We start from the raw sequence: 23,950 nt of genomic DNA, 5'->3' as shown, positions 1-23,950 counted from the left end.
TGTTTTTGTTTCTGCCACTGACAATCAAGTTACAGGCAAGGATGTTTGCTATGGAAGAAGAGAAGGTACTCTATGTTACAATTATTTGTTGTTTGGCATTTAGCAAAGCACATAACCAAATGGTAATGCCATATAACTTATCAAACGTGTTCTAAGTATAAACTAAGGATATTACAATTACATTATTTCTCTTGCAAAAGAAATTTCTTTACAACCTTTGTTACTTTTGGTTTTTGTTTATAGCCTGTGGAACTTTAATTACTTGTGAAATGTCACTTCAAAATCTGCTTATGCTAACAATCGATTCGGGAAAAAGTGTTCTTTGATAGTTGTATATTGGAGCTACGTAAAATTTACTTTATTTTGAGAGCTTGGGGCAAATTGCCATAAGCTTTTTCCATGTACTGGTGAAAAATAAAAATTTTAACTAGTTTAGTAAAACCGGATTTTAGTAGAGCTTTTATTGATTTACAAGAACTGGTTTCCTAAGGAACTTGAACTAAACTGAAGATATACTTAAGCCTGAATTTATGGGATTTTTCTTAATTACATGAGTTTTTATACCAAGCTGAGTGTCTGCTTCCTCTTCTGAATAAAGGAATTGCGTTTGGTACACTAGGAGCCTGCTTCAGACAGTGAAGTCAATGAATGTCTGTGTGTAGACTGTTGTTTCACTTAAATTTCCCAATGACTAAGCATGGATCAGTATGCTATGTGTTTCATAAGAACTTGCACAGAAATTTGCAAACAGGTGAAATTGGAAAGTATATCAAAGTAAACGTGTATTTTTTGCTATATTTATATTATCTAGTTATTTTCCTGCTCGTATTTAGAGGTTTTTTTCTTGTTAAGATGTCCTGTTTGTCCCTGATTTGTATTTTCTATGACAGCTACTGAAACATAGCTACTGTTTCAGAATTAAATTGTGTGCTGATTCTTTTTTTTACATACTTCCATTGACTCGAATAGTACTTTCAGTACTTTATATCAAAGTAACTGGAAGAATAAATTAAGATGTGATGTTTCAGGGCAGAGTTTGAATCCAAAGACCAATTTTTGCTCCAATTCACGTTATATGTACTTTTACTTATCAAGGTGGTTTCAGGAGATCACACAGCCAGCACTGTGTTAGAAATGACTGGAACACGGAGGGATGGTTGAATGGATTATTTGTTTTACCTGGCGTGTTCTCTGGTATCTAGATTCTGCTCTCCATTGTATTGATTGCTACCCGAGATTCTTGCCTGATTTAATTCCACTGAAGTCCTTTGACTTTATTCACTTGCTTATACATATATATATGTATATATATATGAAAATATAAAATATGATTGCATGTGTTTAGTAAGTCCAGAGATAGCAGAAGATCCTGCTACAGTGGATAAGAAAATGGATTTACCTGATACTTTCTGTGTTACTTAGTGTCTTTGTTATAAACTAAAGTTTATTTATTTATTTTTAATAGTAATATTTTTATTATTATTAAAAATAAATTTATTAATTCTGGCTTTGTCAGGCTTGTCTCTCCCAGAATAGAAAATTTTAAAACTTACTGACTAGTCATAAGTGGTGAAAATATACGATGGTATTTTCACTTTTCTTTTTATAGCAATATATAGTTACATTTTAAAATTATTTAGCTGAATTTCACCTGCTTTTACCAATGAATTGTTCTGTCGTAGCAGGGTAGTGCTTTATGCTTACAATATTCTTCTTGATAAATTCTCATTGTAAATGCATTTATTCTGCCCAAATCCTGAAGTACAACTTTTGTTGAAAGGGAAAATATCAACTTGCTGTAGAAACAAAAGAAAAAGAAATTGATGGACTGAAAGAAGCATTAAAAGCATTACAGGTAAACTCTTATTTTTGCTAAATAACTTTCCTTGGTATGCAAGTGGTTTGGCTTAAGTTTTATTCACTGGAAAAAAATAGTTGTTTTTAAGACGGTCTTTCAGGCCTTCTCGTTTAATCTTTCAAGTACGTGTACACCTCACTTTGTCTAACAGAGTTTCTGTTTTAGTCTTCAGTGTCAAGACTACTTTAAGTTATCCTTCCAGCTAAAGTTCTTTTCCTCCAGAAGAACTGCAGACTCAATAACAGTCCAAATAGCATGTGAAATGTGCTTTCTTTTCATTTCCATAGTGTTCCTCTTTCTTTCTCTTACTGTCTTCTTACTTCTCCCCTGTCTGGAAAATCTGGGCTTGGACTCCTAAACAGAAACAAGTATTCACACTGGGCCTCCAACTCCCAGTGCTACCTGTGTTGTTTATTGTTTTCCTTTGTTTCACTAGGCGGTTTCTGCATTACCACTTAATCCAGGCTTTCTAATGCCTGTTTGTCAGTAAAAGTAAAATTGCTGGATAAACGCACAATTTACTCTGATGCACATGGTGTTGGAGCAGTTGTGGCTGTGATTGACAGTTATTTGAAATAAAGGAAGACATAGGGACATAGCTAGTAGTTGGTTTTCTTCTAAAGACCAAGGAAGATATGTTGAAAATGGATTAAAAGAGTAGAACTCAACACAAAAGAGAATTAGCGTTGTAATACATTGCCAGATTTCTGGTATTGACAGGAACTAGTTATTTTTCTACCCAAACATGAGAGGGATAATAATTCTATTGAAAACAAAATGGTTATAATGGAATATTGCCCATGATTTTGCAACATGTTTGGTTCTTATTAACATTCTCTTTTAATAGGATGCATTCACTTAGTATCAGACCATTTGTTTAATCATTAGTTAATACTGAAGGTGTTTTAGGAGCGAAAGGAAGTTATTCCCATGGCTGGCCTTCTGTGCAATAGCTGTAAGGATCTTGTTGACTTGTTCAGCCTTGGCATAGCAGAGATCATGTGGAATATCCCTTCGTGGTCTGCTGAACATAATAGGCAGACAGCAAGAGTAATGAAAGATTCCACTGGCCTTTCTTTTGTAAGATAAAACAGAAATTTCAAAAAAAGCTTAACATTAAATGTTTAATGTTCTCAGATCAAACATTTGTGTAACAGTTTAGTTCAGACCTAGGAAATTCTGCTGTGACTTGAGGAAGCAGGAGGTCACAATGAACCTGTGGACCCAGAAAAATTGCTTGGAAATCAGCCTAAAATCAAGAGTGAGGCATTTCTAATTCGGTTCCATAGTCCTCTCTATCCAGAGAGACAGAATTCTACTTTTAAATGATTGTTCTCTAGGCTTAGTTTTTTTCTAGAAATAGTATTTTCTATATAAGATTTACACACACTGGGTTCTTTGACATTTTTATTTTCTAGACACTGACAATGTTTTTTCAAATGTTCTAAGAGATACAGAGACTAAAGCTCTTGCAAACTTAAGTATTATGCAAGTCAAAATTATCTGACGTCAATGGTGTATGAAAAATAGCGTAATGACTTCAAATGTCAGTCTTATATTATGAAATCATGCAAGATTGCTACAATATGTCTTTATATGTATACCACCATTCAGAATATCTACCTAGTTGGGTTTGTTTCCCCTGACAGGGAACACACTTATATTCCTGTAGGACCTGAAGGAATACTTTAATTGGTCTCTGTTTTCTTTGTTTATTTCTAAGAGCCTAGTTTACAGACTGTGGTCCATTTACACATTATTTTTATGACACATGTCAGAAAACACAAGGATTTATTTCAAAACTCTTCTAGTAACAAATCAGTCTAAAGCGTTTTTACATGTTAAATATTGTAGTGAAATTATGTAAAGTGAATCTAATAATAAAATAAATAGTTTAATCATTAATTCAGAAACAGTATTACCATATTGGATTGGCAATAAATGCAATTTAATCTTAGGTATGAGAATACCTAAATATGCAGGTTGTTGTTGGAAAAAATGTAACTACGATTTAACGAATAACCTCTCTTTCATTTTACAGATTTCAAAATACACTTTACAAAAGAAACTGAATGAAATGGTAAGAAATTAATAAAAGTAAAAAAATAAGGAACAGCTTTTATGAAAAGAGAGTGTCGGCTTAGAGTATGATGCAAATACTGACCAACTCTAGTATTTAAATGGTGATTGATAATTATTACAAATAACCAAAAGAGGTGATATTAGCTTCGAATCTGAAAAACTTTTAAATACCATGGTTTTAGGTTTTTTGCAGTGTGATAGCTGCTGTTTAGGATGTGGAATTTTTCCTCCCTGAATTAAAGTATAACTGGTACATTTGTTCTCTTTGTAGATTAGACTGAAGATTTTTTTATACACTGTGATTTGAATAATTAATTATATTACCCTTATACTTAGAGGGCCTAGCATATTTGTCTCCAAGAAGTAATAGAGAATTCCAAGCAGTTCTTGGTTAAGAAAAGCTGATAATGTTTTTCCTCTCACTCTTTTTAACTCCTCAGAATTATTTCTTAATATCAGTTCCCCTGAACAGTTTAGATTTCATCCAGTCCAGCTTACTCCCTTCGACACAGAGAATAAATTTATACAGAGTGACAGCATAGTTGCGCTGAACCCTGTTGTCTCTTTTAGGAAGTGAAAGAGTGAGCCACAGAAACATTGCTAAGCTTGGTTGAATAAATGCTGTGAAAATTCTGCTGCTGCTCAACTGGAAAGAATAAAGATAATATTGTCAGACCATTACAAACTGTGATTTTAATTAAGAAGCTCAAAAAACTATGGTCCAGTTTAGCTTTAAGTACCATGACATTTGTACTGAAAGTCATCTTCAACGCTACAGTGGTTTTACACAAAATATGGTGAAATTGAATAATGTGCCCTCTGACCTGGGAGATAAGGCTACAAGTTAAAGATCAAAGGCAACAGAAAATGTATGTTGTCTTACTTCACTTTTTACTTGTATTTATTCTTTAAATACATCTGATCTAAAAATTTCTTTAAATATACAAGATCATTCAACTTACATTTAGGTCATTTCACGTATTATCTTTCTTTCATAACTTGCAAGCTCAGTCTTCCATATGAATGAAAATATTTAAATCACAATACCTTTTTTATAAGCTGGAAATTCATCTGTGCTGCTTAAACAAATATCTTCCTTTCTTATGTTTATAAATTTTTCAATAACTGATTATTTGAATATTTTGAAAACATCAGGGTACCGTGACTTTGATACAGAGTATGGTTATTAAACATGCTATTGAGTGGGGGACAAGAAGATATCAGAAATCCTCTTTTGCATGTGGCACTAAACGTGTGTGCCTTGGCTGTATCTATAGAAGATGCTCTATTATGAAATGATGAAAACAAAAACCCACAAGGTAAACAGAAGTGAATTCTTTCCTACAACCTGATGCCGTAGCGGGCTAATACAGTTTTAGACCAGGTCAAATTCTACCAACTTTACTCCCTGAGTAGCTGCACTGAAATAAACAGTACATTCTAGGGATCAAAGTAGTAGCAGCCCATGTAGACTCTCTAAGTCAGTTATCACAAATGGCAAAATGTTTGAAAGTAAAATGGATGAAATTCCAAACCATTCATTTATCTGAGACTCATTTCTATTTCATTTCTAAGTTTGTTAAAGACAGATTAGATCATGCCCTGGTTAGTGTTTTGAAAGTAAGCAGATGTGCTGCTTAGTTTATATCTGGCACCTTAGAAACCCTGCTGGTCAGTAAAGTAGCTTTTGTATGTGCTGGTGTAGCATTTTGTTCTGGTTCTGTTCCTTTAGTTCTGCTCTTTCAGTCTAGTATGTGCAATGTTAATATTTTGCATATACACCATATTTTAGCATGCTATCCAGTTAAGTTTATGTGAAAATTGTAGTGCTGGTATAATTCTTACAATATATGCTAGAATTCTGAAATAGTGGAAGGTTTTCTTTCATATTGAAAGACTGTATAGAGACAAAGAAATAAAGGATTTATTTTTCTTCCACCTTTCCTTTATTTCCACAATGTGTTGATTACTGTGTGCAGTGCAGTCACTTTGCACATCACTGCATGTGGGTAGTAGCACTCATGCAGTCAGGAGGCTACAGGATGATTACTACAAAGCTAGTTGTCTTGAAGGAATATACTTCAGTGTGGGTTCTGCATTGTATTCTTTTTCTTGCTGCTGAAAAGAAGAAATAAATTGAGGAAAATGGCCCTGGTCAGGTCTTGGTTTCCTCCTTCATTAACTTCCTGGCAGGTGATACAATGAAGAATGCTAGAACTCTGGGTGTAGCATCTGTTTGTGCGTTCCCTCGTTAACTTGAGTTGTCTGAGACAGTGAGCATTTAGAGCTATTTGTCTTCTGCAGTACCTAAATCTTAAGTATATTTCATGGTGCTAAAATATAAAAAAAAAAACAAAACCAAAAAACCCAAGAATGAGATTAAGGCTAGTGTTGGCTGGTTTAGAGACCACATCTTGTGTGTGGTTCAGAACAGCAAATTAGGAGTGCAAGATCTCTGTGTAGTCAATGGGGAGACTTTGCTGTCTACAAGGTAGTGATTCAGCGCATCAGAGTGAATAAAGTAGACGGGGTGACTACCTCTGTGGCTGACTGGTGGTTAGGCTGGCTTCATTTGCTGACTATGTCTGTATTGGTAAACTAAATGTTTGTGAGACCGTTTAGTGAAGCTGCAGTCAAGTGATACGAACTGGTCTAGGTTCATTAAACTCTACTACTTTTCAAAAAAGAGGGAAACTGCATCCAAATAACCCACATGGTTCCCAGCAGGCGATCTCCTGAACCGTGCCCAGGAACTGCTTACATGAGTGCTACTCAGCGTAGGCCAGAATGTGTCAGGGATATTTTAACCACAGTACAGGCATTTCCCAAGAGCTTCCCTGCCACCATTTAGTTTTCTAATACAGATGTAATTGCCAAATGAATGAAAAATGAATTCCTGTAAAATGTTAAATATCTCTAATTTTAAAAGTTCATTTGTTCTTAACAATCTAAGATAGGAATGTTATTTTTATTTCCTTTCTACATTTTTAGGACTTTGCCTGTAATTATATTATGTTGTTTAAAAATAGAGTGAGAAGGCAGTGATACAGTATAAATTAAAACCAGTTATTTTAAAGAAGAAAAATGGTGGGAACTAAAGGAACTATTGAGAAAAAAATTCCTGTTTTGAAGATTCACGGTTGGTAACCCTTTGCATAATTTTCACATGATCTTGCCGTAGGTCTCCGTGCCATTACATTTCCTTTGTTTCTCCGACACTTTCACCTCCCAATTACCACCTTCTGCTTCACTGAGTAACTCTGAGCGGTGACTCAATTTCCAGAATATCTTTGAGATATGAGCAATTCCCTCTTTGTCTTCCTCCAGTCACCTACCTGACCCTGAGCTATTTCTCTGGTCTCGTTCCACCAAGAAATCATTGTGCCTCAACAAACCATATGGCCACAATCAGTTCCACTCCCTATCCCAGCTTATCTTTATTACTGGTGGAGGGCAGGGCAATAATTCCTGTTCTTGAGATATCAGATGTTAGAAAGAACAACCAAGATTCTGTGGGTCTTATTCCAACTCCAGGGTCATACCCTCCCTATCCTGCAGTGTCTCCTGGTGTTTCTTGATTGTCTTCTATGGAAGAATGTTTTAAGACCTTTTCACTGTGAGCAGAAGAATCACATAGGCTTTTATTTTATTGTGCACTAAGCCTGGAGAGCAGCTTGCCATGAAAAATCATATTTAGGCAAGTGGTAAGCTCTTAAGAAAATTCTTGAGGATATAACAGGCCAATTCCTTTTCTCACTGGAAAGAGCCCTCAGAAATAACAAAGTGGATTTCTACTTTTCTGTTGAGGAGGAGGGACCAACACTGTCTCGCTGACTTACAGAAGTTGGGAGAACACTAAGAAAAATCCATATAAAGGAAAGTGCAAAAAATGTCAGATCTTGCCACAAGCTGTTTGAGTCTCAACTTAGCAACATCTCCCTGTTCATCGATCTCTTAGAATAAATACACCTGAATTACTATCAGGAAAAACAAATATAATTTCTCCTTTTCAATTATTTGTTATAAAATCCACATCCTAGCGTTAGTTAAGGACAGTTCTTCCTTATGATTAGGAAAAAGATGAAGTATATGAATATTCACATCCTACATTCCTTGCCGTGATTCTGTAAGTGGTGGTGATTCGTTGCCAGTGCTTCCATTATGACTTTCCATTTGCTGTAGTGTGTTTAATTTCATACCTTATAAAACATGAGAAATTTGTATTGTATATCGTGTTTTGCTAGCCTTGTGTTGGTCATTTCTTTTGATTACGATCAGCTTTTATTATCCTCTGATGCTTGGACAAGTATTGCATTTGTTACTGTACGGAAATGGATTCTTACAGGAGCCAAACAGACTGGGCCAGATTCATCCTTGTGTAACTTGAATTTACACACAGGAATGGATTTGGCCCAATTAATTTTAATTGCTGTGTTGCTCTACTGTAGATTAGATGTCTAAATAAATGGATATCTTTTCTGGGGAATTAATTTAACCCACTCTCTTCAGAGAAAATTAATTTTAAAATTGACCAAATACTACCTACAAAGCTATTCAAACAATACAGTACAGAGGAGCACAAAAAACTTAGTGTATATGGAAGGATAACAAATAACCTTTAAAAAATAAGTGGCATATGTCACTGCATAGTTTCCTGTGAATATGTATTTTCAATGAGCCCCTCACAAAACAAGAGAGGCATTGGTAAAATTCATTAAACTCAAATACATTTTACGTAGTGGGATTCATTCCAATATTACTTAGGCCAAGATGTTAATAGAAGTAAAAATAGTGTTAGGTGCTTAAAAAGTAGTTAGACAGCCCCCCTACAGATACATAATCTTTAAGCAGAAGTGAGTTAATCATATTTCAAGATACTACAACTGCTAATTGGTACTGGGAAATTAGTAATTACTCAACAAACGGTTATTTCATTTTTCTGGGGAACATGGGGTATTAATCTGCAGTAGTTTCACTAATGTCAATCATAGTCACCCCTACTTTTTAGAAGTAACTGATGCACTTCTGGTTTAACAAGTGTGTTGAAATTCTTTTATTTAATTTTCAAATACACAAATTCTCTCCTAATTGTTCTTGTACTATGCCACTTTTAACAATCCCAGAACTGGAATGGATGAGGCTGTTGAGCATGTCTGGAGATGGCTTAGGCTAACCCTGTCCTGCCCAAAGCAGGGTCAGTTAGAGCTGGTGCACAGAGTCATGTCCAGTCAGGTTTTTAGTATCTCTGCAGATACAGACTCTGTGACTCGTTTCAATGTTTGAACACCCATACAGTAACTTTTTTCTCCTCAAATTTAAGTGAAATTTCCTGTATTTCACTTTGTGTCAGTGGGCACCACTAAGAGGGGTCTGGCTGTGTCATCTTTATTTCCTTCTGCCCCCACCTGCTATTTATACATCTCTGTCAGTTCCCCCCAAGTCTGCTCTTTTCTAGGCTGAACCGTCACAACTCCCTCAGCCTCTCCTCACATGTCAGGTGCTCAAATCCCTCGATTATCATAGTGGCCAAATACTTTGAACAATGCTGTATTGAAAAAAGCCTAATATTTTTGTTTGAGTTTGTATTGCAACATAGCTTAAAAAGTTTTCCATGTTGATTAAAACCATGTTATGCTGGAAAGTGTTTAAGACCGTAAAAGGAAGACAGTACTTTTACTAGTGGCTTTACAAAGACAACTGCACACTGTTTGCATAATAGATTTCTTCCGTTGCGTAACAGGAGACAACAAATGGCTACAGGCCTTGTTTTCATGATGCACACGCTAGCACTGCTGCCAAAGTTTAAGGAGCTCTGACTCTTACCTGTCTCCAGCCACATACTCATTTCTGCCCTGTGCTTCTCTATGAAGGTGCTGGAACAATGGATTGAGGAGGCTGTGATTTAAGCCATCCAGAATTTTTAAATGGGCCCCACATTTAGTTGCGCTGCTGTGACCTGAGAGCAGGGCAAAGACATGGGCAGGTACAGCCCCAATCTGAATATAGCTGATGTGGAGTGGGGCCTGCATTAAACCTCACAGACATCCTACATCAAAGGAATGAGAGTGTCACGCTGTACTGAGCGGTGGTGCAGGAGGACAAGTATAAAGCACGGGCAGCGTTAGCACGTCAGGCTATGTTCACAATACAGTGGCGGATTAAATAACATGTTTAAGCCATACAACAAAGGAAAACTTGAAATCAGGATTTGAAAACAGTTAATGCGGTTCTGCAGACATTTGCATTAAAGTTCTCCTACATGCAAATGAAAATATGTTAAAGTGCTTTTTTGATAATCTAACACACAGGTGAAGGTGTTTGGAATGAGGTGCCATCTGGGAATGAGAACTGATCGTTAGATATGAAATAGACAACTGAGAGATTCTGGGAATGATTTTGCATTTATGCTGTTATGTGGAAAAGCATTTGGAGAGTTGATTTATATGTGCTAGTTACTGTCGTTAAGTAGTGCTTCATTTATGCTTCGAACAGGATCAAAAATTACAGATGCACTTAACAGCGAAAGAGGAGCATCATAAGAAACTGAATGAAGTTGAGAGGTGTTACGCTACTATTGCATGTCAGTTTGGAATCGTAAAAGGTGTTCATGGAAAACTAGAGCACAGTGGTATGTATGTCTTAAATGTCCTCCAGCATTTGTTTTTGCTGTGTTTTGACAACACTGAGTTGGAGACACCTGACAATTCAGAAAAATAGCAGCTACCTCATGCCAAGCGTCAAATACAACAACTGACAATTACTGTATCTCAGTAGCTTGCTCAGTGTTTGTTGCTGTGACAGTGCCAGGTTAAGAGCACAGGCCGTGTACCTCTTCTGCTCTCTGCTGATACGTTGCTGCAGTTTTGTGTGTGTGACCACATGGTAAATTATATTGCAGAACTGATTTGTGTTAAAACAATCCACCAGCAGACCCATCCCTTTCAAAAAAAGGAAAATTACGCATAATTTGGATCAGCTTCCTGTTGCTGTTCAGCACAATCAGCTTAAACAGTTCTGCTAGCTCAAATAAGGGGGTGAAAGTAAAGGAATTAGCAAATAGGGCAAAATGAATGCTTTTTACAGTAGGTTTGATGTTAGGAAATTGATAGAAAACATTAATGAAATAATAAAAATTATTTTCTTGTACAGAAATATAAAACCTTAAATCCAGTTCAGTAAATAAATGCGGGGAAACAAGAAAGTGCAAATTGATGTGTTATAGTGCTCTATAGGGAAAATAACACAATTTATAATAAATTTATAAAACTTCATTGCCTAACCGATGTCCCATTATTGGTACTTTAAAGCTAAAGAGTGAACACATGACTCTCTTTGAAAGACAGGAGAGAGTTTTACCAGGTTTTGCCTGCTTGTTTTTGTGTGTTTTTTCTAAGTTGTATTGGGAGATATTTGTACATTCTTAAGTATTTTCATTTGTTAAGCGCATATTCTCGTATAAAACTGCAAAATTGCTTATGGTATTGTAAGGCTGTTGTCCATCATTCCCCATGATGCTTACCATCTTTAACAGAAAAGGAAAGAACTTTCTGGGTGTGATGGAGTGCCTAGAGGCCTTGTGTTCAAGTCTTGTGCCAGAAGCTCTTTGAGAAAATAAAGAAAAAGATTAGGAGTGAATAAAGGGGGATCAGGAAGCAGAAAAGGCTGGAGACACTCAGAGGATCAAAATACTAAGATGAATAGAGGTGACTGAAAAAGTACAGGGACCAGTGAATATCTTCAGCTTTTCATTGTGAAATGTCAAGCAATTTCCCAGTGATATCTTGGCCTGTATAAAGTTTAAAATTCCTTTCCCATCCAAAATGGACAGAGTTTTCCTCTCCATTATCCCCTGCTGTTTGCTATCTTCCGTGTCCTATATGCATACAACTCTGTACATCTGTTAACTCAATTATTTGAATGTTCTGTGGTCTGTTATGTTCTATGTTCCACTAAAAATAACTAAACTTATCAGAAAATTACAAGCAAAAACATAGTTAAAAAACAAAACTAAGTTTGAAAGTTCACAGAGAAGTGATCCTAAAAAAGTGACATCAAATGACACTAAAAATTAAATTACAGTTTTAAAAAAAAAGCAAACCAACATACAAAAGTGTCTCAACTCGTTGTTTGAGGTGTAGAACAACGGGTACTACCTGGTGTAATCCTCCAGTGTAGTGTCACACTATAAAGAAAAAGTAGTTGAGTCATAGTTTCAGTCTTAATCTCCTTTCCATGAAGGAAATTTATTTTTTTTAATTCTATAAATTATATGCACATACACTGCAGTTATAAATCAAATATTCATTCAAATATGAAAGTATTTATTAACATGTTTTAACTTTTGTTTAAAGTACAGGAAGCGATACAGCTCAATAAGAAACTAACATCAGTGAATAAAAGACAAGAGACTGAAATAAGTAATCTGAAGGAAGTAAGTACAGTATGCACTTGTGAATGCGTCAGTGGGATTCTTTGGGACTTCTGCAAGCTGCTGTAGTATTAATAGAAGCAGTGGACAAGCAGCAGAACTGTTCTCCATTCCGTGATGAATGGCTAAATTAGTCTTATGCTCAGATACTTCAGGTGAATGCCAGTCAAAACTGGAGCAGCTCTGAATAGTTTCTGTAACTTGGGAATTTTTATTTACCTCTACAGCATCCTACTTGTTTCTTGTTAATTATTAGCAGCCTCTCTTCTTCCTGTGCTCTGTTGTCATTGATTCCCCCAGCTGATTTGGAAAGGTAGCAGTGGTGTTGTCAGTTCAGTCAAAGAGCAATAGAACAGGAAAAGTAATTGCTATAGAAGCAAGCTGGTATCTTGAACGTAGGATAAAAGCATAACGATCTCCGCCAGAAATGGGAGAGTTTTTTGTGACAGGGCAAAAAGGAGTTGTCTGGCCATTAAGCTCTTTCTTGCCCTCATCTATTCAGAAACTACTATTTGCCGGGTACGTTTTTGAGTTGCACTGTTGGACATACGTAATAGTGGGAAGAATAAAGTTCTCTTTTCCTTTTGAGCTGTTTCTTAAGTGCTGACAGAAGAAGAACAAAAGGACCCTCTGAAGTCAAAATTATCCTGTAAACCCAGTATCTTTCCATACCACATCTTTTTCATATCTCCTTGGCTTTCTATTCCACTTCTTGGTTTTCTCCTTTTGATTCTCTGAGGATTTAGGGTAGGAAGATAATTTGTAAATGAGGAGAATGACTATGACCATTTTATATTTGGGTTACATTGATCAAAAATCGGTTGTTTACTTGCCATGACCCTTGTTTGCCTGAAAAATGAGATTCAAAGGTACAGAAGTACTTGAAATTTCTCCCTGAATCTAGTGTTGCTTTTTGTTCTTAAGAGCACACAGCCTCTAATTGTTAAAGTTCTTCAGAGTATGATGCCTCTAGAAGCTTGACTTAAAATTAAATTGTATCCTGAAGTACAGACAGAAGATTTTTTTCCATTTGTTTCATTCTTACCTCTAGTGCTTCACTTAATTTTTGTATTTATTACATTAAGATATTCTAGCCATAGTAAAAATGAATCAGGAATTCAACCTAGATTTGTTTAGTTACATACTAGAATATAATATGGGAAACCTCAGTGTCAAAAAGATCAAGTTTTGAAGCAGTCTGAGAAACACAGTAACTTTACAGTAACTGTAAAGCAAAATACTAGAAAAAACCTCTCAAACTAATTTCTAAATCACAGTTGGGTTTTATGGCATTTAGAAATGTTTCTTTAGCTAATAATTCAAATGGCAGGTTATATATATTTATATATTATATATTAAAATTATATATATTTATCTGAAATATTTGATGGATGGAATAGCAACAGAACACTATTGGAAGCTGTCAGTGGTGACAACTTCCCTCTGTGGAAAAGCCGTATTTGTTAGAACGCTAATATCATCATAGTCGTGAAGGTCTGTGGACAACTCTGTCTTGTATGCATTGGGTACACTTCAGCTGCACAATTCCTTTCAAAAAGGATAAATAATTTGTATGTGACAAAAATAGGGACATTCATCTAAAATGCAGCATATCTTTATTGTAATATATTGTAAATATAAAAATTTAGGAGTTTTAGAAAAGTTTAACCATCACAGTAAATTAGATTTGTTGCTTTTGGTTAAGAAACTAAGAATAATTCATTACTTAAAATTCTCTGAGGGTAAGTAATTTAAGAGGTAAGAAAAGAAAAATGTTTAAGAAAATTTTACATACTGAAATTTGTGAGTAACAGAGGTGTGTGACATAAACTGATAGTCATTGATGTACTCCAGTAATCAAATATATTGCTTGATCCATTTTTTTTTTTCCAGCTGTACTCTTAAGGTCATGGGTGATGAATTTTAAATAAAATACTGTTAGATAAGCAGGAGAAGGGACCAACTGAAACTTAATCTGGCTTCCTCAGTTCACCAGGAAATGCCTTTATCATGGTTACTTCTGAATTTCTTATTGGTTGTTTAGTATTTGACCATCCTATTCTGAATGATGGTGAAGAACTGAACTGGAATTTAATTTCGCAGCGTTTTAATGTTCACCTAGTGCTGTAGGACTTTGCTGTGCTAACGACTTATTTTGCAAAAAAAAGTAGGGGTTTTTTGCTTGTAAATATAGTTGTATAAATAAAAGTTGTATATAACAAAAAGACATTCCTTTTTCCTCAAAATGCAGAATTTCTGTGAAAACAGAGTTAAAAATTAACAATATAGTAAAAAAAAATACAACCCTTTTTCAATATTCCCTATTTCAATAGTTTTCTTCTAAAACATGGCTGGAGAGTTACGCGGTGAGAGTGCATTTCCGAACTGAACTGTAGCGGCACTTGCTAGTTCAGCACCACTGCTGTTTGCGGAGGGCTGTGGGCTCATCTTCTGGGTCACTCTGCAAGAGACAAGAAGTGCTTGAACGCAGTAAGCAGTGCCCTGAGCTAGTCTCGTTCCATTGTGGTTACCTTGTACTTGGCTTAATCATTGCAGAAGTGATCTTGAAGCAGTCCAGTGCTTTCCCTTGTTGGGGAATGTATCTGTTGTGGAGCTGAAGGGACCTACAAGAGATACAAAGCAATGAGAAAACTTTGATATTTGGAAGAGTTTGGAAGAGGGATGACCAGGCTGTTTTCACTTGCTATGTAGCTGAAAGGAGTCGTGATACCTGCAGCACAAGTTGGGACAACTTACAAAGCTGGTTTTATCTGCCTTGGAGACTTGACTGACCTCTAACAGCTCTGACAACTTGTGCGTTCAAACTTCTCTCCTCTGTAGCCCCCGTGCTGGAGTGGGAATGACTATCCATAGTACAAAAATCTTAATTTGGCTGTCAGCTCTTATCAAAGCCATTACTTTGACCCAGACCAGGATGATCTCACACATTTGTTCTTAATGAGAATATGAAGTTAGTGAACGCTATTCAACATTTATGGATCAAAATTAACTTATCTCCTGTTTTGATGAAATTGCAAGCGTGTGATGGGTGTGTAAAATAAATAAACCAGTAAAACCTGGGTTAAATTGAGGTTCATTCTGCACAGGTTTAGTCTTCTGGGATTTGTGGTAAATATTATTTACAGAGGTTGTAGTTTCTTCTTGACATTGCCTGCTTACAAGTCCACTTCCTAAATCTTAGCTTAATGAACTGTGGCATAATTTTCTTTTCAGTAACATTTATTTTAGGATTTGAACATTTAGATATTCAGCGTGGTAGGAGTCTTTTCAACCACTGTGAAAATGCTTGCATTGAAATCTGGCCAAGAAAAAGGTTTCTCTCATTGTCCTGCTTAGAAAACAGCTATGCTGCTCAAGGCCTGAGAGATTAGAAGAGAGCTGCACAATCTAGGAAGAGAGCAAAAAGATACAGTTTTAATTTTGGATACAGTTAGAGTTTGTGTGAGGTATCAGCACTGTCTGGGGAAGTGGTTACATCTGCCTGCACTGGCTGCTTTTCCAGTCCCACACCACCTCTTCATGCTGGCATATGTATTCATGTGGCCTTGAGGGAAAGCAAAATTAAAACTGTGTATTGATCAAAACTACATTTTACCAAAAAAAGGGAGGAAGTTTTAGCTTAGATCAACTGGCAAAGGGAAAATACATTTAAGGAGCAGGACTGTTTCTTTTGTGACACTCTTGACTTACGCTGGCTTGAAGTGTTTCTGAAACCACGTCCCTAAGCACTGGCTGCTAGCAGCACATCAAAGGAATGGGTTTAAAGCCTTATCATTCTTTCTTAGCCTTCCCTCAAAATGATAAAAACATTTTCTGGATTCAATTTAATTTACAGGGTTCTGAATACTACTGGTGATCTTATTAATGACAGAAGGCTACTAGAAAAAGAAGCAAAAACTCTGGGTGTGAAATTTTTTTAATTTTAGAGTATCAGAACATAAACATATGGATGTATAAAATTATTTATTATTTTCACAGCTACTTAGCTTGTGCTTTCACTCACCGTGGAAAACTTTCCCATTATTTTTGGTCATCTGGTTTGTGTTGGTTCTTTTGGGGTCTGTCTTGTTTTTTGGTTGTTTGTAGGCTTTTTTTTTTCCTGCCTACAGCTTTTTTAGATGAGCAGATCTGGGTTTGGTTCCAGGTGAATTGTACACATCCACCTGCTATAGACAGAGAAGAAAATCTAGTCATCTTTTCTACCTCAAGGGCATGACTTGTTCTTTCCCTGTGACAAAATAAGTAGTAAGACTTTTCTCACACAATGAACTCTGAGTTTTGGAAAATATATAGTATCAGATGCATAGCAGGCTTTTGCACCTGCTTGTGTAGCACACAACCTGCTAGCTGTGTTCCATGTACCATTAACCTAGCTCTCTGTACAGATTGGCACAGTGCACCTTTTCACATTTTACAAAATTAAAACAGCTTGCATTTTCTGCCACTTAAATGTAGGAGCTCTCCTTGCACATTTCATTACAGAGTCCTCTAGTAAAAACAGTACAACTAATATATGTTTTTATTGCAAAAGATGGAAAAAGCCTTACTAAGCTTACAGAATATCACAACTCTAAAGCATTGCTGTCTTTGGGTTCTGCAATTACACTGCAATTACTAGATCAATTTAGATTTATTTATGGCTAAACCAATGAGAAATAAAGCCTATAGCAAAAAAAAACCCAATTTATTTAAAAGTAGTACCAATACTTGTATTTCCATAAAACTTTGGATTTCACCTACAACGTAATCTTCCCTCTTTCTTTTGTACTGTTATATGATTTTGTCCAGAACAGTTAAACCATTGGTCTGTGATAAGATGGAATTCCAGTTTTGTGAAGAAAAGTTAAACAGACCAAACTTAGTTGTTAGATAAAACTATTACCATTCTGAATGCTTGGTTCACCACTATGGCATCGTGAAGAATTCTTGATACTATCTGTGAATAGCATTCATAACCTCTGCTATTTGTCTGAGTAAACGTCAGAGTGCTCAAGGAGAGAGCGATATTAAACAGACTACCTTGTACCAGAATGGGAGGGGTGGGGGAGAACAGGGCACAATATTTATGACTCCAGGAACTATAAGTTGTAATTTAATGAGATCAAAGCATTTGCTGTTTATTTGCTGCACTAGGAGCTTGGAATAAACTGGTAAGAAAACACGTACCAAAAAAAAAGCAGGATATTTAAAAGATTATAAAGACTATAAAATCAAAGGCATATTTTAGATGGAAAATCATGCTGTAGAAGCCTTTAATATAAAATTAATTTAGCGTTCTCCTGAGATTAAGTAATTAATGTTTCAGGAAAAGCAAAGATCCTCCAAATTTATAGCCAGTTCCTGTTTTTACCAGATAGTCTCTGTTCTTCCTTTTTACCTCCTAATTCCCAGGAACATACACAGTAGTTATAATAGGTACTTTATTCCTATTGTATATCTTAGTGTAGGAGGTTTTACCAATACCAACTCAATGTCTGCTTCTAATACACTTCTTGGAAGAGAAAATACCAAAATGCTTAAGTATCATAAATACTTCAAACGGAGTAAAATTAGCACAATAACATTTTACCTCTGAAAATAAACTTTTAGCCATGTGTGACAAGTTTAAAATTTAGCAAGTTGGTCTTACGAATTTCAGTTTCTCTAATTTATTCTGTTGTTTCCATACATTATTTAAAAGTAGAGCATGACTCAAGATAGTTTAAAAGATTTGTCTTTGTTTTGAATTGCAATGCCTATACTGGATGAACTATTTATACGTGTTTCCTGTGTTAAGGAACTAAAGAAAGTAACTACAGACTTGGTAAGGTCCAAGGTCACCTCTCAGTACAGGGTGGGAGAAGAAAACATCAATCTTGCAGCAAAGGAAAAACAGTTTCAAGAACTGCAACAAAAAATCAGAATGGTACTTTGGAATTTAAACAAATTAAATTTTTGGTGCATATTTTCTGTTCTTCATTCGGCAAATATCATGGCAATGATCTCCCTGATGCATACAGATTAGTGAATCCTTTCTACTAACTGCATGTACAATATAACAAAACTGTTTCCATAATGACCTTTTCTAGGGAAGTAAATACGCTATGAACATAAGTGTAATCTTATAGTAAAAAATGTATAGATTTTCAAAATAAATCTGTTTATATAAATAGCCTTATGATGATTCACAACATCACATTAACACAATATCATTAAAGAAAATAGACAGTAATTTTAAATGCCTTTTACTGTTCTTCATGCTCTTTTTGAAGGAGACGGCAGTTAGTAAAAAAGTTCAAGAAGAAAACACTTACATTAAAGAAGAAAAGTTGGTGAGCTGTTAATACAACTTTGCTATTTAGAAATCACTTACAAATATATGTGCTGTATTTCATATTTAAGTTTCTTAAATTACTATACTCAGCTATTAAAACTAATTAAATTCACTTGTTTACACTTCAGGAATATTTTAATGCTAACATAAATGGGATCTTACTCCTCAGTTTTTAGGAAGTATATTACCAGAACAAAGTCCGTTGTTTGACACTTTATTCCAAGACTTAACTTTTGTCTTTGAATTCACATGGGAGGAGTATGGTAAACCCATGAAATAGTTGTTTATGTATTGGTTCAGTACAAATAAGCAAAAAAGTTTGCATAACATGCTTGCTGTTCTGGTTGCCAACAGTTTACTATAATACTGCTGGCATTGAAACCAGATGAAATTGGAATCGTGTCAATCATATACAAAGGGAATGGTGTCATTCAGACAGAACATATATGTTTAGAATATTAAGCTACAACTATACATAGCTGAACAGGGTTAAGATTGTTTTCTATCGCAAACTCAGGTATATTCCAGAGCAAATCCTGGTACTCATACAAGGTACATGAAGTCAAGTATCAAACATAGCAAAAAAATTATGTTCCCTGTAATAACAGCATAATACACTGCAGAACATTCAGTGTAAAAAGGGTGGTTGATTTTTTTCTTAAACAGTTGCAGAATTTTCATTCTGCAGTTCATTAAACCAAACACGTCAAAGAAGTGTATCATTCTTGTTCTCAGGGAGGGACAAAAGCAGCACCTTGCTTGTACATCCACTGAGCACTCATTGAAGGCTAATCCGGCAGTACTCTTCCAATCCGTAAAAGCTTGTTTGCGTTATGAGTTTGCTTTTTAAAAATACTTGCCAATAAACACGGGGAAAAAATGAGAGTCATACTCAGGCCTCATTACTCCCACAGCCCTGAATGCACTAAAAGCGTTTATATGGAGATGCTAGTAGCATAACTCATGTGCATGTTTGATAAGTATTATCTAGGAGAAGGACTCTATTTTGTTTCTCTGGTTTGTTCTGTGTAAATTGCTAGGGGTTGCTTGGTTGGTTGGTTTTAACATATAGAGGGGTTTGGTATAAATCAGGGGAGGGCTCTGATATAGAGATGAACTTCATGTTTTCTCCAAGACCTTGGGTTAGAAGTCATGGATTCCTGTATTATAGAGCACTACAAGTTCACCATCTGGCTTAAATGAAGATGTGGTCTTCAGTGGTTCTTGCACTGAGGCTGAATATACTGTCTAAATTGTATCTGATTTACACAGAACTGTAAGCAGAGAAGCAATCTTGTCTAGTTGAGTGAACACTTTACTACATTTAAAACACATGGCCAAGTCTGCTGCCAACCTGTCGGAAACACGGGGCAAGCCATTCCACATCTCTGTGGTTCAGTTTTCTAGATGTAAAATTGATAAATTAAGCTGCAGTGTAAAAATATTATTTATCTTTGCATAAGAGTATACATGGATGAAAATTAATCAGAGTGCACCCAAACCAATGATTTTGTTTTGAGTAGATAGTTGTATCTGTTTATACAATAGAACCAAAATTAGATAAATTTGAAAGCTCTTTGCAAGTATGTGGAAGTACTTTGTTTTAATATGTTCCTCTCAATGTATTCTGAAGCAACTGAGCACATGGAAAAGACTCTTCTCCCTGAAACTCAGGGGTTTTTTTTTCTGTACAGGTCTTCTTTTGGTAACTGCTGCTCTGGTCTGTAGGGAGTAGAGATTGGCTTGGCTAGATCTTTCCCTCTGTCTTTGAATCTTTGGAAATGTGTTTCGTAGTGTTTAATACAATATGTCTCTGTCTCCGTTCCATCCATGTTTTCAGCTAACTGCAACAAATGTAATGGCAGCACCCGTGGGTTTGTAAATCTATATCACCTTAATCAACGCATTTTGGGTGGCACTTTTTTTAGTATTTATTCTTCTTGAAGTAACAATTGATGAAGCTGCCATAAAAATTCAGTAAATGACGGCAAAATGTAATGTACTTGCACCATATGATGCAAAGCTAATGTGTGGTAGTTCACATCTATTAGGATTTAATTCAGGAGATACAGAATAATGTCACATAAGGGTGATCCATTAATGGAAGTGATTCATTGCTTGTCATATAATTTGTCTGGGATTTTCCGTATTTTCTGGAACTGTAATATGATACCATAAAATTATTCTGTTGGATTAATTGAACTCACGGTGGGGCTGGATTTGATATATTTTATTCAGATTTGCACTGAAGTATGTTTAAAGTATTAATGGATTGTTCATTTTAATTATAAGAAAATTCTCTGAAAAACAATGTTGTAATAATGTTATCTTCTGCAAGGCAAAAGGCCAGAAAAACCTGGAGTTCTTCTGATTTCTTCCTACAAGCCCTTCCCCACTGTTGATGTTGGAGTATATTTTTATATACATGATTTTGTAAACACTGACAGAATAAAAATTAAATATGTTAAGCTAAAAGACATAAATTATCTAATGTTTAAACTCCAGAAACACAATCTTATTCAATATATCCCAATTTGTTTGTATTAATAAGGAAATTCTCAGCTCTCTACAATGTGTGCAGGAGCTGCTTCAGCGAATAACCCAAGCGAATGTTAGAATGGAAAGCGAATTAAATGCACTGAAAGAACAGTATCAGGTCAGATTTTTCTTGATTAGACAAGCTGCTGCTATCTGTTATGTATTTTTTAAGTCCAGGGCTGTTAAAGACATCTGTATGCTTTTCAGAACTTTTGACCTCACTTCCATTGCTCCCTCAGCTCCTTAACTGTCAGCATGAACCCTGAAGCGCAGGCTGTGGTTTCCCTCTTTTTGTTCTCCCCCCTAAAGTAAATCATGGTTACTATTCTTATCAGCCATTTCTGGAGGGTAAAACCAGAACGTATTGGGGGATGCTTTCAAGTATTTTGAAATCAAATGGTTTTATGACTTGTTTCCTACAATTTTCATGTTCAAATTTCTTTTCTGGAAAATACTTCGGATTGCAGATCTTCACAGCCAGAGCTTATCCCCAGTTTTATGAGAGCAGAGAGCCTAAGAAAGAGCATACCCTAGCCATTTCTTGCTGTGTTGTCTGGTGTCATACTTATCCTAGAGGTGGTAAGTTGTCATGCTGGAGAGTGTGGAATTGCAGCATTCCTCAGTTCCTCTGTGAGCATGTCAAAGTGGCTCAGAACAGTTTAGATTCTAAATTACACTAGCAGTCAGACTGGCCCCCAGTGCACTAAAGATTAAGGTCATATCTGTTCCTATCAGATATGCCATGCAGAGTTCAGGTACAACCATTAATCGGACTATTAATAATTATTAGCTACTGTTTGTCCATACATAACCACAATTATTCCATTCCTTGCTTGGCCTGTGAGGCCAAGGTTTTGAACTAGGATCTCAGGTAATTTCAAATTAAACTTCCTGTGTGCATGTTTACTTGTGTTTCTAAGTAAATGCTTCTATGCTAAATTGAAATTAGATTCCCTTCACATAAGTTTTTGCTTTGTCTTTTAAGAGATGTATGCAGTTTGCCTTCTGCCACAATATATGAATTTTGCATTTTGATGAAACAAGTAAGGTTAAAGATGAGTTATGTTTTCCATCAGAAACTAGCTAAAATTTCAGTAGGAATTAAAGTACCTGCTTTGTAATACTGGATAAAGCTGTAGGGACTGGAAGAGAGAGAGAAGTCACTGATTTCAGATGTCTGGGTTCTGTGTTTACATTAGTCTAGAGCATTGGATTTTCGTGACTTAAAATGCTTTGATCTCAGAATGCTCTAGAACCGAGAAGAGATGCTTCTCAACCTGGAGAACAGTCCCACCAGTTCATTATGAATCTTCAGAGTTCTCCAGTTCCTCTTTCGTATATTGTCTCATTAAAAAAAAAACAAAAATTTAAATTACAAAGCTCAGTTTAATGGGAAAACTTTTGTGTTTTTCTTAGCATATTTGAAACTTTTTACAAAGATTAATTTAATTAATTTAACAGTCCCTTGGCTGTAGAATTGCCTAAAGTAGCATGATTTTGTGTAAAACCTCTGTAATTCATATGTTGGGTCCAGTGAAACAGTGCATGACTTCCTACTCATGCAGTACTGTTTTTTGTTGAAGTAAGAAGGTAACATGCATTTTATTTCAGATGATTGAAATTACTTTCATGAAGCCTAAGATAATTTAATTAGTATATAACATTAATGATGATGACTTTAGTAATACAGGGGGCCCTTTAGGATCTTTGTATCAGGATTATTGAACAGCAGGTGTATTCTAAAAATGCTTTTTTCTCATAGTATTACAGAGCTCTTGTTTCCCATCTCAGATAAAGTTTATAGTATGCCTTAAAGCTCCAGCTAAAACTGTGAATTGTATCTGTGAATCTTACCTTTGAGGACTCCACATAAATATCTACAAGTGTAAGAGAAGTATAGCTTGTTTTCTTGCTGTTGAGGTAGGAATTGAGTACAAGTCTCTGTTTTGCAGCCTGTACAGGCCAACAATTGATTTCTGATAGCAATTATACTAATTCTGATTTGAGACCCTGCTTTCATTTGGGTCCTATTTATATTAGACATGGGGAAGGCATTAATGTTTCCTATTTTTCTAACTACAGGACAAACTATTTCTAGTCATCAAAGCTTCAGCGTAGTCCTCAGGTATAAGTACTTCAGATGAAATTGGTGTTACAAGACATGGGTAACTAATAAGAGGCTCTTGGTTCAACCTTTGAAAGCTCTGACAGCTCCTCCTATACGAGGCCTCCTCAGTACTTCGTTTGATGTAAATACTCCTTAGTCTTCATTGTGGCACTTAAGATCAGCTAAGATTTGACCTCAGTTGAGTTTTGAGAGCATTCTGTGCATTCTCAAAACCAAGACATTCTCACTTGAGAATGGGAATGGAAGGATTCATAACATTTATATAAGCACATATAAGTGAAAAGCTTTCAAGAGATCACATCTGGAAACATAAAAGTATCTAGATATTTTAACAGATGTGGTTTTCTGTAAACCCAACAAATACATGCATAAAATCCAGCGATTCCCTTAAACAGCATGATGTAAATATGATGCTGTATTAAAAGTGATGTCATACCTTCTTGTTCTTTCCATATGAACTCACGGGGTTATTTTGATTTGTCAGAAATGTCTATCTACCTGTTTAAACAGTAGTCATAAAATATTGTTGCTTTTTATAGATGCTTGTTTGGCTGACAGTTTGATACAATTATAGGGATATTC

The 23,950-nt window shown here is 35.6% G+C and overlaps 1 protein-coding gene across 1 annotated transcript in view; it reads left to right on the top strand.

Annotated features, from left to right (window-relative positions):
* CCDC73 (coiled-coil domain containing 73) overlaps positions 1–23,950 on the top strand; it is a 56,568-nt gene that overhangs the window by 15,522 nt on the left and 17,096 nt on the right. The window contains exons 4-11 of the mRNA XM_086472320.1: positions 30–65; positions 1,781–1,855; positions 3,900–3,938; positions 10,433–10,568; positions 12,292–12,371; positions 18,166–18,294; positions 18,641–18,700; positions 21,254–21,358. Of these exons, the coding sequence (XP_086328446.1) occupies positions 30–65; positions 1,781–1,855; positions 3,900–3,938; positions 10,433–10,568; positions 12,292–12,371; positions 18,166–18,294; positions 18,641–18,700; positions 21,254–21,358 (660 nt within the window). The remainder of the gene's footprint in view (positions 1–29; positions 66–1,780; positions 1,856–3,899; positions 3,939–10,432; positions 10,569–12,291; positions 12,372–18,165; positions 18,295–18,640; positions 18,701–21,253; positions 21,359–23,950) is intronic.

This window comes from Leptosomus discolor, chromosome 12, assembly GCF_034619465.1.
Source record: "Leptosomus discolor isolate bLepDis1 chromosome 12, bLepDis1.hap2, whole genome shotgun sequence".
Lineage (NCBI taxonomy): Eukaryota > Metazoa > Chordata > Aves > Leptosomiformes > Leptosomidae > Leptosomus > Leptosomus discolor.
This window is presented reverse-complemented; position numbering and strand designations above follow the sequence as displayed.